The 17,072-nt window shown below is 46.8% G+C and overlaps 2 protein-coding genes across 3 annotated transcripts; one reads left to right on the plus strand and one right to left on the minus strand.

The window, feature by feature from the left end:
- Window positions 1–494: 494 nt before the first annotated feature.
- LOC119095449 (heterogeneous nuclear ribonucleoprotein R) lies at window positions 495–13,760 on the minus strand. 2 transcript variants are annotated; one of them, XM_037218274.1, is made up of 3 exons: window positions 13,724–13,760; window positions 13,000–13,215; window positions 495–845 (listed from the first exon to the last, which is right to left on the minus strand). In XM_037218274.1, the coding sequence occupies exons 1-3, from the start codon at window positions 13,727–13,729 to the stop codon at window positions 672–674; spliced, it is 396 nt and encodes a 131-aa protein (XP_037074169.1). In that variant the 5' UTR covers window positions 13,730–13,760; the 3' UTR covers window positions 495–671. The 2 variants fall into 2 exon arrangements, with proteins under 2 accessions (XP_037074169.1, XP_037074170.1); XM_037218275.1 differs by lacking the exon at window positions 495–845 and adding an exon at window positions 11,756–12,454.
- Window positions 6,614–8,318, plus strand: LOC119095450 (heterogeneous nuclear ribonucleoprotein Q-like). Its single transcript, XM_037218276.1, has 3 exons — window positions 6,614–6,644; window positions 7,151–7,366; window positions 7,912–8,318. Exons 1-3 carry the CDS (start codon window positions 6,639–6,641, stop codon window positions 8,041–8,043), a joined length of 354 nt encoding a protein of 117 aa, XP_037074171.1. The 5' UTR covers window positions 6,614–6,638; the 3' UTR covers window positions 8,044–8,318.
- Window positions 13,761–17,072: the final 3,312 nt, after the last annotated feature.

The raw sequence follows: 17,072 nt of genomic DNA on the forward strand, positions 1-17,072 counted from the left end.
ATGTAATGTTGGTGCAATCTCCGTTTTGTAGGAAATTGCTCTCTGGCGTCATAGTTGAGTTTTGAAGCAGCCCATAGCTTACTTGCCGGAAGTTTACCTTTGATCTGATGGTGCTTGTCTGCATTTGAGTTTGATGTTAAATCTAGTGTCCATACTTCTAGTGTGAAACTCTCCTGTTCTATAAGGATTTCATGCAGTTCTTCGACCTCGAACTTTCTGCAGTGTATTCAGTTGTCCTGCTAAATTTATAAACGATAGAACATTGCAATGTGTTACTTAATCCAAGTTGCCAGGCCCCCACAGGAGCCAGCCTCTATTCACTCACGTTTAGGCATCATGTGGGTTGTTTTGCATCATGTCATCATGCTTGGGTTGTTTTGCATATGCGCAGTTATTCAGGCTGCTTCCATGACATACATATGTAACGTCCACTTGGTTTGATTTGTCATTTATTCATAGTCTTAACAATCAGATAAAGACGTGGCACACAACGCGATATTAGTGGTGCAAACTGTCGGCCACACATGCGCACTCAGCCCACCAGCACACGGGCGCCGGCTTATTCACAGCACACAGACCTGAAGTTATGGCTTATCACGATTACGGAAGGCTGGTCGGTAACTGTTGGCGTGTGTCCGCCGCCATCAGTATATCAGTTAGGGATACCTCAATCACCAAAGCAATTGCTGCCGAGTTGTGGGACCTTGCGGTGTTACCACCAGTACTGTTTGCCATAGCCGTGACCACCGTGTTTGATGTCGTAGTCGACGTTGACCTTGCTGTACGGCAGCTTTACATAATACCCGCCGCGGGTGCGGCCAGCCGTAGTTGCTCTCGTACTTGCCCTGTGGGACGGCAGGTAGGTCAGCTTTGAAGAAGTGGTCATCGCTGACGTTTACGATGCGGTCTAGAAAAGACCGAAACATAGAAAAACCTCATCATAATAGTTCCGCTCGCCAAATAACGTCAGCCAAGATGCATGGGGACCGACTTGGAACAGGGGACGCTTGGCGGATACTGACACTGGCGTTGAGTTTTATTACACTAAATACAGCCCAGCACCTCCCGGCATCAGTGGAGGGCTGGCATTATCATCCCTCGCTCCCCTGCAGTACTGCTGGTGCTGGTTCAGTGCGGGCTGCCGGTGCCCTGGTACCAAATCTTTCTGTAGTACTAAGATAAGGGAGTTATTGCATAGTTATGTCATGAGGCATTCTTACTAGCTAAATTAAGATGAATATGCCACAATGAAAGGTGACGTATGGTATGAATATTTAGCCTTACTGGTGTTTCGTTTGCGTAATATATATGTTCGTGCGAAAGAGTTCACTTACATCCGACCTGGAGGACCAGAATGTTTGTGCGAAAGAGTTCGTCAGTTTTCCGGAGGACCATCGACTTAATTCGAAAATGGACGTTGAAAAGGAAGGGTCTCTATTAGCCAAATACTTGCAAGGCAAATGTAAGAGAGGGGTTGGAAGGGCGGCGTCGCACACTCCGAAGTCGTCGGCGTCGTCGTCGTCGTAAACGCTGTCGCGGCTCGCGTCAAGCCGCGCCGGCGGAGTCTGAACGTGGATTGCTCGGGGCAAGGACCATGCGTCCCCGCCCACGTGTCCCCATAAACCCGCGTGGGTGAATGGGCAAAGATGGTGGGAACCAATCGGAACCAGCTCACACCCTCGCGGTGCCGCCGCCGCCGCGCCGGCTGCGACGGCCCGTTTGCTCGCTAACAATGTGTAAAGCATTTGCCTCATGGAAAATAAGAAATAATCGGTGCGTACATTCTCCCCTAGGTTACGGCAGTCTAGCTGCTATTCTCACCTGCTTGGCCCATTCCCAGGGGTAGTAGATGTCGTAGTTGTAGCGATAGTTGTTCTTGCCGTATGGTTTGTAGCTGTAGTAGTCTGGATAATATCCTCCGTCGTACTTGCCATAGTAGCCTGGCGGGCCGTATCTGCCCGGGTACTTGTACTGGCCGCCATAGTAGCCGTCGTAGTCTGCGGCAGCACAAGCCACCAAGCAGAGAAGCACTAGGAGCTGATGAAAGGGGAGTTTTGTCAGACAAAGTTAAGGACTTGTTGTTATACGCACCAAGAACTGTTGGAAGAGCCCAGCTTAAGAAACATGAGGCGTTTCGTGAAAGAGACAGCGTGATTGAAATGTGTTGTAGCGTTTTGAAGTGAAGTGACGCCATGCGTGAATGACATGCATGGTCCAAGTTTTAACATTCCAATTGAAAAAGCTAAGGTATCACAGAAGCTACCACAAAGCTACCACAGACTGTGATAGTTTCCTGGCAACCAACTCGGATGCGTTGAAGACGTTTGCTGGCGCAGGCACATTGTCTCATCTTTGTATAACCATGCATTATTTTCTGTTTCCTATGCCCTTTGGAATTGTCGAAGATTTTTTTTTGCGGCTAGCGCGCCTTTGAGAAACTACTGTTGTCAAGACACCGAAATTTCAGGATGTCGATGGTGCTGACAGCATCATCACGGCCTATTTAAAGCACGACACGTTCTTGGACAATCGCATCGTTAACCTCTATAGCCTCCGTACCCGCCCGTATTGCTTACCTTCATGTCTGTTGTCTCCACGCTTCGTTTACGCCGGAAAAACAATGTCTCAGCCCTGCCGCCCTATACCTTTATATTCCCTGACATCAGCGGCTTGCCAGTCAGAGACCTGGGACGGCCGGCCGCAACATGTTTTCCTTGCGGGGAGGCGTTCCACATCTTATCGCTCATTGACACGCCCGTGCCGCGAGCTGTTCCGGCTTCAGTTTTTCCCCGCACCACGTTTTGCTTTATTGCACAATGGGCTGCTGCTACACGGCTTATTTCCTGCTTTTATGCTCAAGTCCCCTCCTGGGACATGAGTATGTATGTCTTTGGCGATCAGTGTTCAGAGGCATACACTTTACTCGCATGTCAGCGTTGAACGTCTTGTAGTAAACTGCACCACTGACACCATTGGAACTATGTGATATCTTTGATGGTTATGAATGATCCGAATGACGGCCGCCATTTATGATTTGATTATCACAAATGGTGTTTTGAATGGTGGCGTATCCGAGACGGTGTGATACCGCCACCGCCTTCACCGATACGCAAGAAGCAAGCAACAAACAGTGAAAGGGCAAACAGCATGGTGTGAGCTGGGTGAGCTCGATGAGCTAGACACTCTTGTGGAAAGACATGATCACGCATATCCGTGCACTGCTTCACGGATCTCTGAATCTCTGTTCGTGCACTGCTTCCGCATCCCGTCGGAGGTGACGGTCGATCGTCGAAGTCATGTGTCCCGCAATTAATTACTTAGGGTCATAATATCCATTAGGTCGTCCAGTTCGTCGACAGCCATCCGAAAGTAGCCGGATCCGACTCCTGCATCTCCCTGCGAGTGTGTGGTACTCACCACTCTGGTACCGACACAGTGGGATTGTACGCACCCGGCACGCTCGGTGGCGCACCGCTCACGCGGTCTGCGCAGGCGGAGACAGCAGTCGCCACAAGCTGGGACGGGCGGGATCTACAACTATTAATTATCCTTCAATTCTGTGCACTGAAAAACGCGCTAAAGCTTCTCGTTGAAGCTGCTGTCGGGTACGCCGCATGTAGCTACTGACAGACGTTGTTATAAAAAACGTCGAAAAATGGGAAAAAACGAAAAAATACTGAGAAACGCGTTGATAGAAACGTAGTCGTGAAAAAGACGCATTCAAAAAAGTGAAATCATGACAGCGCGGGCTATAAAGCAAGACTGGTTTGCTTTTAGTGCGCTTATATACTGCCTGTATTGTCATACCTACTTTTGTTTGTCTTGCTCTAATACAAATGTAATGCAAATGCATTTTGCCTCTTTTCTTACCTTTACGCTTTTTTGTCTAAAATATCAATAAATGCGCCTTCAAAGTGAAATGACTGGGAAACTGCACTTAATTAAAGGCTATAATGGACCAATTTACCAGCCACCCAAAGGCGCTAAATGAACACCCAGGAGTGAACAATTCATTGCACATAAAGGACATAACTGGGGGGAAGAAATTAACTGTATCACAAGTTGCATCCTGGAAAAAGTGCATGCTGTGGTCTTGGGCTCATAACGTGGCTCGATAGTGATAAATGTAAGCCATTCAAACTACAAACCCCATCAATTTACCTTATCCTACCATTCCTAGCTTTAGGACATAATGGCGCAGCAGCTTATACAGTGCTCACTTATTCGCCTTGGGTTTATGTAGCCCCGTTTAAGGGTCTATATAGCCTTGGTAAAAGGCATAGAGCGTAGTGTACCTTTCACGGTTGTAAATAATCTTGTGGTTCTACGGTGCGTGTTTGCCAGCTCTTTTGTTAGCTGCCATCGAACAATATTTTGCCCTTCAACATTGTTTACTCGTATCCTTAGAACAACGTTGATCTTACTTGCTTCCTATTGCTGGGAGAGGAGGATGGCAGAAACAAGCCAACATTTATAAAGACGGTGTTTATAAATAAAAGTAATTGCAAGTAAAATACTTAACAATTACATAATATCCCCTTTTGATGCACCTAATTATTAACCTAACCTACCAACAAAAGCAATATTTAAAACTTGAGTCGGACACTGTTCTTAGAGCGTTTAATAATGCGTACCTAAGATGTGAGAGAATACATTTGTTTGGGGGGGGAGAGTTTATGGAGATTAATATTATGTCATATACTTCTCGTTCGTCGGTGCATCTGTCACCGATTAAGTTAGTTCCCGCTGATGTGAATGTATTTTTTCACTCTTCTCTGGTCTTTTTGCGGTCAAACGCGTCACTCTCACCTTAGCTTAAAAACAATTATAGATCACTGCGCCAATGTTTTGCCGTAAACTCGAAACTTCCAAATGTCATCATCAGACCTGGTATGATTTAACCAATGTTTGTTGCATGTCGTTTAACCAGTTACTCATAACAACCTGTAGATCAATAATCTAGCACTGAACTCTGAACTCGTAATGCAGAAAAGCACGAGAAGTAATGCTAAATTTGTTCGTTCTCTGCATCAACTGTGTGCGGCATTTTCAAATACACCAAAGCGCGCATGAACACCATACATCGAAAAAGTAGCGATACAAGCTCGTGGGGCGGGGTAGGGGAAGAGGTTCGGGTTGGAGGTCCCTGCTAAATAGGAAACTACATCGCTGATATAAATAAAACCATAGGATACGTTTGATGACTATAGATAATCGGATGATGGCCGTCATTTATGGTGTGACGATCACGGATGATCTTCTGAATGGTGGCGTATCCCACGCGGCAAGATTCCGCCACCGCCGTCAGCGAAGCGTAGGCAGCGAGATATAAGCAGCGCAAGGGCATGCAACGTGGCGTGAACTGGACTAGCTGAATGAGCTAGACGCTCTATTGGGGAGATGGGATCACGCATATTTGTGTATTACTTCTGAGATCTTTTTATTTTTGCACGTGTACTGCTTCCGGAATTGTAATTAATTATAAATGCCAGTGCCAATGTTCAATGCCAGTGCTAGATTCTGAGAATGTTGGGGTCTCATCCTTCCGGGTACCTGTGTCCCGCGTAGGCGTATTCACTTTCCGCGATGAATGAATTCGAAGAGGTTTACTTAATGTTAGCTCAAAAAGCCCATGATCATGCTTGCCATTTAACTCCACTCCATTGGTTAGCTGACTACCTGACGTGCCTAGCAATTCGCGCATGCTTGTTCTATCTTTTCAGGCTGATTGATTTTCAACCGCTACGCGTATATAGACTTGCAATCAACAAATCATCACGCTCCTCATGAAATTCTACGCTTTGGTCCACCTGGCTATATGTACGTATCCCCAACAATTTGCCCATAATCGCTACGAAATCAGTCTCATGTCCGAGCAGCCCATCTCTGCAGGGGCTCTCGCGTAGGGTTTTCAACTCGTAAGCCGACTTTATTCTAATGGTTAATCATTAGAATAAACAGGATAATCTTTTAAAGCGCAGCATTATACTCGACATGAAATTTTACGCAATTGACTCACTTGCGATATGCACCAGATTATTTATTATCCATGCGAAAGGATAAGAGATATTATCGAAGAGAGCCCTGATTTCCGACCGTCCTATCTCGCATCATTATTTTGTGTGCGTTTTCATTTCTCGTGTCGTTACATATCTATGGCTAGCAACATAGCCTTGCAAATCCCGCCATCATACCCGCTGTTAAATGCTCCGACGTCGTCTCTCTGGTCATGCGTACCCCCCGGTAGCAGTTTATCCATTCATCGTTCATTGTATGTACGAATATATACAATGTTCCTGCCGCCCCGCGGCGTTATGCCCCATGGCTGGCGGAAGCGCTGCGTTGAAGTCTCAGCGGTAGTGACGCTACCGCCCTGAACAGAGCGGGGAAAAACCTGACCTTTATAAAAGAGATAATAATGCACCGCATCCCCCTGCATGAGCCACGGAAAGCTGTAACTGGAACGCCGGCACGCGACATGGGCGTGGCTCGTACAAGGTGCGGACCGCCTCCGCGAGGAAAAAAGTTGCAGCAGGCTTTTGGTTGGCGTGGCGAGGCTGAAGGGGGGTATAAAGGTGCCGGGCGGCAGGACTGAGACAATGTTGTTTCGGCGAACAACGAACGCGAATACAACAGACATGAAGGTAAGCAAAACGGACGGTCAGGGGGGGCATGGGGCTTAACGATACCATTGTCCACGAACGTATAATGCTTTAAGGAGGCGGTGACCACGTTGTAAGGCCATGGAATCCTGAAATTACTAAGCCTTATCAAAAATCTAACTCCGAAAGGTGCCCTAATTGCAATGAGTTTCCCTACTTCCATGGCGAATGGAAAAAAAACGAAAAAGTTGCAGGGCTATACTGAGGGTCTGACACGGCATCAAGCCACGTATGAATCCCTAACACATCAGAACTATTTGTCACAAATCTGTCATAGAATGTCAAAGAGTTCCAAGTGTTTCATTAGAATGTGTGTATCATCCATGTATGCGGCCGTCGTACTTGAAACCTTAAAACCCCTCACGCAAGGCCTCTGTGTAGTTGTACCTTCACGAAACGGCCCATGTTTCCCAAAATGAACACTCCCAACAAACCGTGGTGCGTTAGCAGCAAATCCTTTAATCCTGATAACACTTCTCTGTCATCAGTTCTTAGCGCTTCTCTGCTTGGTGGCCTGCGCCGCCGCAGACTACGACGGCTATTATGACGACTATTACAAGTACCCGTACGGCCACGGCCAGCCACGGTACTATGGCAAGTACGGCGGAGGATATTATCCAGACTATTACAGCTACAAACCATACGGCAAGAATAACTATCGGTACAACTACGACATCTACTACCCCTGGGAAAAGGCCTATCAGGTGAGAATAGCAGCTTGTTTGTCGCAACCGAAGTGAGGACGTACGCACGGTCCATTTCTTGTTTTTCGCGAGGCAAATGCTTTACATATATTACGTGAAGGAAGCTCCAGGTAGTTTTATGGTCACACCATACGTCACCTTTCTTTGTGGCGTATTCATCTGAAATCTGCTGACAAGAATAACTTATGAAGTAACCATTTAATAATTCCCTCACGCCAGTGCCAGAGAGGGACTTTGGTAGCTGGGCATCGACCACCCGTGCTGAACCAACGTCAGCAGTAATGCAGCGTGGCGAGGGATGACAATGACAGCCCTCCACCGGTGCCGGGAAATGCTGGGCTGCATTAAGTATAATGAATCGCAATACCAGTGTCAGCATCCGCCAATCGTTCGCATTTCCAAGTTCCTATGCAGGTTAGCCAGCATCAGTTGGAAAAATGGACCATTGTGATGACGACATTTCTAAATTGAGCTCCGTTTCAAACATCAATGTGAATATTAACTCTGACCGCTTCCTCAAATCTGACCTACCTGCCGTTCAACAGAGCAAGTACGAGAGCAACTACGGTGGCCGCACCCGCGGTGGGTACAACGTAAAGCTGCCGTACAGCAAGGTCAACGTCGACTACGACATCAAACACGGTGGCTACGGCTATCCCAACAAGCCCTGGTACTAACACCGCAAGTCCCACAAATCGGCTGCAATGATTTTCCTAGATCCAGATATATTTAATGTCCATAGAAATGGCGGCGGACAGAATAGTTGTATAACAGCTTAATATAATAACTTAATAGACAACCCGGCCGCCATCATGATTAGCCACTGGACGCCGTGCATTAGACGAGTGCGTGCGCTTGCGTGGCTGACAGTCTGCACCGCTGATATCCCGCCGTGTACCCCGTCTGTATCTGATATTGAAGAATGTGAATAAAAGGATACCAAATAAAACATTGGAAAACCAATAGCAAGTACCGGTGTGTGAAATGAAGCCAATTTGAGGAACTTGACATACACAGCTCAAACCAGACAAATCTCTCTTCTCGAACCCATCAGACAGCAATGTCAGGCCGAAGACAACCTGACGTCTTTTGCGGCGTGGAATGAGGGATGGGATAACAAAAGTCATTGTTATCGCCATCCAGAGGATACCGAAAAGCGAGCGAATAGTGTCCGCCGTCTGCGGGAAACCTGCACGCAATGCCGTGACAAAAATCACACACACATGAACACAAGCACACTCAGTCTCCTCCAAAGACAACTTAGCGAGGTACAGTTGGGGGGAAGGTATAACTGATACCACACTTCAAGTTCTTACAAAACCTAGTGAAATGCATGTGCATCGCTATCAATATATTTCAGCTGCTTTACTCTTTCTAACTTTCTTGAAAGTAATGGCTGTGATACACCAGTTGTTCAAAATACTTGTGTAATATATGTTATACAAAAGTTTGAAGCTTCTTATTTGAGGAAAAAATGCACATAGTAGGCTAGCTGCACGCAACTTTAAAGAAACGCCCACCTTATGCTATGGACACGATTTTGCCCTTATGGCGTCTAGCACAGTGGCTTTTCCGAACGCTCTTTGGCTTTGGAAAAGCCGGTGTATCACGTGGTCTTCAGTGCCGCACTGACTCAAACTGCCACCAATACGCTTTTCGACAAATTGTTACCAAATGTCATTGTTACTAGAAGAGGTGCTACTTTCAAATGGAATGTTGCACATTTGAAGATATTGGGCAAGTATCAGATGTGAGGGGAAAGCTCCTCGGTTATTATTGGTGAAAGGTGGTAATTATTGGTGTAAGGTGTAATTTTAAAAGCAAAAGGCTGCCCCACATACAAAAGGCTACCCGTTTGACAAATATGCTGCTCAATACGCCATCATTTCATTACGTCATGGAACATTTTGATTGCATCAGAGTCCCTGTCAGACGGGTCGACAGTGTGGCAGCCAGGCTGACTCACTGGTAGTACTTCAGCTTGCTGAAAAGTGTCTTGTTAATTTACGCGCGCGTGATAAACCCCACACTCGTTATGCTCGCATCCTTGATCTTGAGCACAGTATGGCCGTTGGTGAGGCGGCTGAAAAGTGTGGTACCCCTAGCCCGTAATAGCTGACGACGACCATCAGCAGATTCTGCCGTCATCAGCTGTCGCGGACTAGCGTTAAGATTTGGGATACAAAGGCAAAACAAGCTTTGGCGAAACGTTGTTAGCGTGAGCTGGATTCGACAACTGATCATCATATCTTGTTCGTGCGGTGGTGGCTTGACCCAGTGTTATTATTGGAATTGGTCACGAGATTCAACCAGAGCATACTTTGGATGCATGAACTGGTGTTGAAACACTCTCTTCAAGATATGTCGCATGATAAATAGAACTGTGAACGATACGAGAAAAATCTTCAACACCTTTTTTTTGTAAAACATGACGTAAAGTACTGTTCCCAAGTTTAAAATCTCCAGTTCGCTCGAGATTTAGATGAAATAGAGTGCGTCTGAAGACAAACCACTAAAATGGTAACAGCGCTGATAAATTGTGAATACTAAGGAAGATCGAGGCCCTTAATCAAAGGCCCCTTGATAATTATTTAATACTATGTTATAAATAGTACAGATATAAATGAAATGTATAATATAAAATATATTATATATTATAAGTAATAGAGAGAGAGAGAGAGAGAAAGAGAGAGAGAGAGAGGAGAGAGAGAGAGAGAGAGAGAGAGAGAGAGAGAGAGAGAGAGAGAGAGAGAGAGAGAGAGAGAGAGAGAGAGAGAGAGAGAGAGAGAGAGAGAGAGAGAGAGAGAGAGAGAGAGAGAGAGAGAGAGAGAGAGAGAGAGAGAGAGAGAGAGGAGAGAGAGAGAGAGAGGAGAGAGAGAGAGAGAGAGAGAGAGAGAGAGAGAGAGAGAGAGAGAGAGAGAGAGAGAGAGAGAGAGAGAGAGAGAGAGAGAGAGAGAGAGAGAGAGAGAGAGAGAGAGAGAGAGAGAGAGAGAGAGAGAGAGAGAGAGAGAGAGAGAGAGAGAGAGAGAGAGAGAGAGAGAGAGAGAGAGAGAGAGAGAGAGAGAGAGAGAGAGAGAGAGAGAGAGAGAGAGAGAGAGAGAGAGAGAGAGAGAGAGAGAGAGAGAGAGAGAGAGAGAGAGAGAGAGAGAGAGAGAGAGAGAGAGAGAGAGAGAGAGAGAGAGAGAGAGAGAGAGAGAGAGAGAGAGAGAGAGAGAGAGAGAGAGAGAGAGAGAGAGAGAGAGAGAGAGAGAGAGAGAGAGAGAGAGAGAGAGAGAGAGAGAGAGAGAGAGAGAGAGGGAGAGAGAGAGAGAGAGAGAGAGAGAGAGAGAGAGAGAGAGAAGAGAGAGAGAGAGAGAGAGAGAGAGAGAGAGAGAGAGAGAGAGAGAGAGAGAGAGAGAGAGAGAGAGAGAGAGAGTATATATATATATATATATATATATATATATATATATATATATATATATATATATATATGTATTATATAAAAAAATTATATAAGGCCCTTTATTCAAATCACTTCGAAATCCACCGCTGAGTAGTAACATGACTCACTTGTAAAATATTTTTTACCATTTTCTCCGTCCCGGTCCGTCCCGGTAGCTCAGTTGGTTAGAGTGCCTGCCTCCCGATTCACCCACCCGTGGCGGGGTGGGTTCGAGTCGCTTTAGGCGCTCGCTATTTGCCCTTGACAGGTATGGCCTGCGGCCGGTGGCAGCGGTCGCGCTAAAGGCCAGTTGACGTCAGGGGACGGAACGGAACGTGCCGAGCATTGCGGCACGTTAAGCTTTCGCCACGACATTCTACCGTTGCCTGGAATTGCGCGATCGGGTGGTAGAGGTCAGGGCTCACACAACAAGCACTGCTTAGCGTGAGCGCTGATCCCAGAAATCCATCCATTCAAAGGGTTCGGATCAAATCTCTAAAAAAAGAGATTTGATACGACCACTAACAAGGCATATTTCACCATTTTCAACAAGTTTTGCAACGAGCTTTCTCTAAACTTATTTCAAGCATGTCCTGATCGCCACTTTAGTTAAGAGCGGTCTATTTTCCAGTAGGCTTAACCGCCCCACGTAAAAGTCCAACGGTCGCTACAAGTGACGATGGTTGTGTTCAGCATTTCTGTTTTGTCCCAGTGCACAACCGGTGATGCGTTCCATGTACTTGCGATGTGGATTGGGTGCAATCTCCGTTTTGTGCGACGCTGCTCTGTGGTGTCACAGTTGATTCTTTAGGCAGCCCATAGCTTATTCGTCGCAAGTTTACCTCTGCCTCTGATGGTGCTTGGTCTAATGCATTGTATTTTGATGTTCAATCTAGTGCCCATACTTCTAGTGTGAAAATTTTCTGGTAAATAAGGATTTCATACAGTTCTTCGACCAATAAATCTATGCAGTGTATTTAGTTTTCGTGCCAGATTTACAAACAATAGAGCATTGCAATGCAGTTGGTTAATCCAAGCTGACGGACCTCCCCAGTCCCCAGCCTCTATTCACTCACGTTAAGGTAATCATCTGGATGGAGATAGCATTGACCTCTGGCATCACATTGCTCGTTACACGCCGCAAAAATAACGTTACGCTATGTTCGGTCGGGCATTGTTGCGCGTCGAGTTAGGGCAAATGTCTGGGTTAAGTTACATCTGTTTAGTTCTTCGAGTTGCTTTCATGATATACATATGTACCGTCCATTTGGTTTGATTTGTCTTTTATTCATATTCTTGGCTATCAGATACAGCCGTGGTACATGACGCAATATTAGTGGTGCGAACTGTAGGCCGCGCATGCGCACTCAGCCCACCAGCACACGGGCGCCGGCTCATTCACAGCAGACGGACCTGGCTTTTCACGATTATGGTAGTCTGGTCGGTAACTATTGGCGTCTGTCCGCCGCCATCATTTTATCAGTTAGGGACACTTCGATTCCCAAAGCGATTGCTGCTGATTTATGGAACTTGCGGTGCTACCTACCAGTACGGACCTTGCCATAGCCGTGTTTGATGTCATAGTCGACGTTGACCTTGCTGTACGGCAGCTTCACGTGGTACCCGCCGCGGGTGCGGCCGCCGTAGTTGCTCTCGTACTTGCCCTGTTGAAGGGCAGGCAGGTCAGCTTTTGAGGAAGCGGTCAGGGTTGACGTTTACGCTGCGGTCTAGAAAATACCCAAGAATAGAAAAATATCATCATAATGGTTCCGCTTCCTAACTGACACTAGCCGAGATGCAAGGGGTCCGACTTGGAACCCAGAACGCTGGGCGGATACTGACACTGGTGTTGCGCTTCATTACACTAAATACAGGTCAGCATTTCCCGGCATCGATCGAGGTCTGGCATTGCGATCCCTTGCTCCGCTGCAGTACTGCTGGTGCTGGTTTAGTGCGGGCTGCCGGTGGCCTGGTACCAAATGCTGTATCACTGGCATCAGGAAGTTATTGAATAATCACTTCATGAGCGATTCTTACTGTCTGGCTTACGATGAATACGCCACAATGAAAGGTGACGCATAAATGAACTTGGGAACTATCTATTGTTTCCTTCACGTAATATATGTAAAGCATTCGCCTCATGGAAATCAAGAAATGGCCCGTACGTACGTCCCCACTTAGGTTGCGACAGTCAAGCTGCCATTCTCACCTGATGAGCCCTTTCCCAGGGGTAGTAGATGTGGTAGTCGTAGCGATAGTTATTCTTGCCGTATGATTTGTACCTGTAGTCATCTGGATAATATCCTCCCTCATACTTGCCATAGTACCGTGACGGGCCGTATCTGCCCGGGTACTTGTAATAGTCGTCATAATAGCCGTCAGAGTCCGCCGCGACACACGCCACCAAGCAGAGAAGCACTAAAAACTGGTGGAAGGAAATTTTTGTCAGGCAAAGTTCAGGGCTTGTTACTTCACGCACCACGAGCTGTTGGAAGAGCTCAGTTTGAGAAACATGAGCCCTTTCGTGAAGGGAACAGTATGCCTGAAATGTTTTGGAACGTTTTCAAGGGAAGTGACGACATGCGTGAATGATATGCAAAGTCCAAGTTTAAGCAATATAATTGGTAAAGCTACCACAGACTGTGATAGTTTCCTGACAACCATCTCAGATGCGTTGAAGGCGCTTGCTTGCCTAGACACATTGTTTTAGGTTTGCATAACCCTACAATATCATAATTTTTCCACGCCTTTTGGAAGTATCGAATGCTTGTCGCAGCGAGCGCGCCTTTATGAAGCAACTTTTGTCAAGACAAAGTAACTTCAGGATGCCGATGGCGCTGACAGCATCATCATAGCCTCCTTAAAGCATTATACGTTCTCGCACAATCGTATTACTAAGCCCTTATGGCATCTGTGCCCGTCCATTCGCTTACCTTCATGTCTGTCGTCTTCGCGTTCCGTGTTCGCCGGGACAGCAATGTCTCGCCCCTGCCGCCCGGTGCCTTTATACCCCCCTACATCCGCGCCTCGCCAACCAAACGCCTGGGCCTGCCCCAGCATTTTTTCCTCGCGAAGAGGCATTCCACACCTTGTGCGAACCACGCCCATGTCGCGTGTGGACTTGCCGGCCGCAGTTTGTCTGGACTCATGCGTGTTTTTTTGGTGCACAATGGGCTGTTATCGCGCGGCCGATTTCCTGTTTTTGTGTTCCGTGGATGGGCATGCTCTGTCAGAAGCATGCGTGTCTTTTGCAGTCTGTGCACGGTCCTTGTAGGTGTTTCGTGAGCCTTTTGTTTGCTCTATTTGGGCATCGACATGTCTCCAAGTGGCTAGATTTCTATGTTTCGAGCACTAATGCTGCTTACTTAGTCCTAACCGCCTAGTGATTACAGTGATAATTTTGAGTATTCAAACATTAATCATGTGAGCGCCGTTTGTGGACGTGGTCGGAGCGTGAGCATGAACTGTGAACAAGGAAAGCAATGATATGCTGGTGGACGGTCGTCGAAAGATAATGATGTTCACTTGGGCAAGTTCAGATTCAGTTTCAAATGTATATTTCATGAAGCATCCACAAGCACAGTAGCATTTCATCTGTTGCGTCACTAAAACACGTTTAAAATAAGGATCTGAGTATCTTGACTGGTATGGTTTAGGATGGTGACCCCTTGATGCACAGGCGGCGCCTGCCTGTTTCAGTTCGGGCTCGAGCCTATCTTACGCGGTCTGCGTTTCGGGTGCTGAAGCCGTGTAGCTCATGGGCTACTGGACCACTGGATTCACCCATGTGCTTTGCCCAGATGCAAATCAAACCAGTCCTGTAACAATTCTGATGCCACGCTGGTCTGTGCAGACATTGTGATGCCCGACTAATTCAACAGTTCGCGGCCAGTCGAGCTGCTCGGTAACATCTGAGATCTGATCACAGCGCCTGCGACCACTGACCATCCCTGCACAAAAGTTGACCCGCACGCGAGCGATCTGTGTCACGCCACACGACCCGTGCCCGCTCATGCTGCCACAAACGGCCGAGGGAATACAAGCCTGCAAAATGATTTTCAGCGTGTTCGCAGACAGCACGCGATAGGCGTGGCCGAGGCATGGCTCAGAATGCCTGGACATTTGGAGGTCGTGGCGTCACTGTGTGCCTAGTAGTTCTTAGTTAGAGGGACTTTTAGAGGGACTCCCAGTTTTTTCAACGCCCATGCACCACTTGCTGCGGACCCACACAAGGAGGCCATGACGGGAAAGAGGCTCAATGTTGCTTGTGTGCCCAATGCCAGCATTGTAATTTTGGTGGTGTTGACCTTCATACCATTTTGACAAATCCGTGGACAGAGGGAAACGAGGGCAATCCTTATGAGAGAAATCATATTTGCCAAATCCTGTGTTTCGTTCGTGCCCAAAATTTGTGCATCCTTTGCAAACTTAACGGCTGTGACACTGTCGCACACTTGCAGATTCAGCTCGTTCGCGGACAGCATTTCTAAGACATGCCTGAGCCTCCCGCTAGGAACATCCCAACATCGTTTTCCCTCGGCAGAGACGTTATGTTAGAGTCACCAGGACTGGGCACGCGCACCTGCTGCACGTGCTCCGCCAAATATTCCGTGCACCGGTCGAGGTCGACACCGTATAGACTCGGCTTTTCGCGAGGTTTCTGGTGAGGGACAACGGCGGCGTCTTCGGAAAGAATAGAGGGGCCAAAATTAAAATTTCGCCGTTGTCCATGGCATGAAAAACGCGATCGCGATGACGCTGAGAGCTGTTTCGGTCGAGCGTCGTTTTCAATAGGAGTCCACGTTACGCTGCAGTCAGCAAGCAATGCGTTTTCAGATAGTCAGTCAACTGTTTTTATGCGACATTCTCCGCCATTTTATTTATGATCGGCGGAATGGGACGCGCATTGGTTTGATCGTTGGTTTTTTCCCCTCGTGTGTCTGTGTGACTATGGCGTGGTTCCGCTCTCCTGGGACGTGTCCGAAGGTACACTCGTGTCCACAATATTGCGGAGGGCGTGGCCAAATCCATGAAAAATGTCCGTCGCATAGTGGTGCTTACACTGTCTACTGCAGTGCATGCTGACGGCTTTAAGCTGAGAGACGTCGTGCGTAGTGTGTAAATGCATAGCAAGGCATAGCATAGTTTACGTGTCATTTATCGGCTTGGCAGCTTTTTGTTCCAGCTAGCGTTTCGAAACTAAGACACGTCTTACCTTCATGCAAGTTTCCCTCGCCTTTATTCCAGACCTCCCTCCACATGAAAAACGTTCAGCCAATCGTGACTGATGCCACAATTTGGACGATTTCCAGACCAATCAGCGGCTGGCCACAGATTCAGTTCAAAGCGCGTATTGTACATTTTTATGGTGTTTTGAATTGAAACAGGTATCTTGAAGATCATTTAATACAGTTTACAGTTCCTGCCCATTTTTTACCTAAATCCGTCTAGTTTCCGAGCTATACGCCTGCGAAGATGTGCAGACTATTTCGAAATCACCCAGATGTCCACGACATCGTAATAATGTCATTTAAATCCCACCATTCCATTGGTTATGCAGTGTCTAAAGACAACACATATAGCGGTCATATCGTTCATATCTGTCGTTCGTTATAGAATTTCCAGGTATGTTGGTGTCATCTGACTCTCAATCAATGCTGCGCAAGCTGTGTAAGCTTCCAATAAGAATTATACTGTGTGCTACATGATACAATAAGCTAAACATTCTTCCTAGTTACTGCGCAAATAAGACTTATGATCAATTAATTCAAGGGTGGCGCTATAACCCGAGTACGTGAATATAGGTTAATACATTAAACTCAGGGATAAGTATGCACGAACACTACGAGAAAGGACCGAAACACGAGCGACTAACGACATTTCGTTCAGCACACATCCAGCACCGACGCGACCACCTCTCGGGGGATTAAAGTAAAAGTGAGTGCCGTCATACAAACGCTTCATAATGCAATCAAACAGTGACAGTTTGAGGAGTGTATTGACTAAATGGAGAAATGTTGTTGTCTTAGGTAGCCTTTTCATAAAAAGTATACAAAAGTCATACGTAAGCTTATTTCATCATATCTGATGCCTGCTTAATTATCTTCAAAAGTGGAAACATTTCTTTTAAAGAGAGGGCTCCTCAGTTGTATGGGGTTTTGAACTGAACTAGCTATTTTAAAGATCCTCCGGTGCAGATCACAGCCCTGGCCTTCTTAAGACCTAAACCCCTCTAGTTCTGAGCAACATGCCCCCTGAAATGTGCACCCTGTTTCAAGATCA

The sequence above is a fragment of the Pollicipes pollicipes genome, unplaced genomic scaffold (assembly GCF_011947565.3).
Source record: "Pollicipes pollicipes isolate AB1234 unplaced genomic scaffold, Ppol_2.1 Scaffold_4219;HRSCAF=4965_pilon_pilon_pilon, whole genome shotgun sequence".
Taxonomy (NCBI): domain Eukaryota; kingdom Metazoa; phylum Arthropoda; class Thecostraca; order Pollicipedomorpha; family Pollicipedidae; genus Pollicipes; species Pollicipes pollicipes.

Excerpts from the sequence above, each read along its gene's own strand:
- LOC119095450 (XM_037218276.1), top strand. Across the intron at positions 7,367-7,911 it reads CCTGGGAAAAGGCCTATCAG|AGCAAGTACGAGAGCAACTA; the intron begins GTGAGAATAGCA and ends GCCGTTCAACAG.
- LOC119095449 (XM_037218274.1), bottom strand. Across the intron at positions 846-12,999 it reads CCTGGGAAAGGGCTCATCAG|GGCAAGTACGAGAGCAACTA; the intron begins GTGAGAATGGCA and ends GCCGTCCCACAG.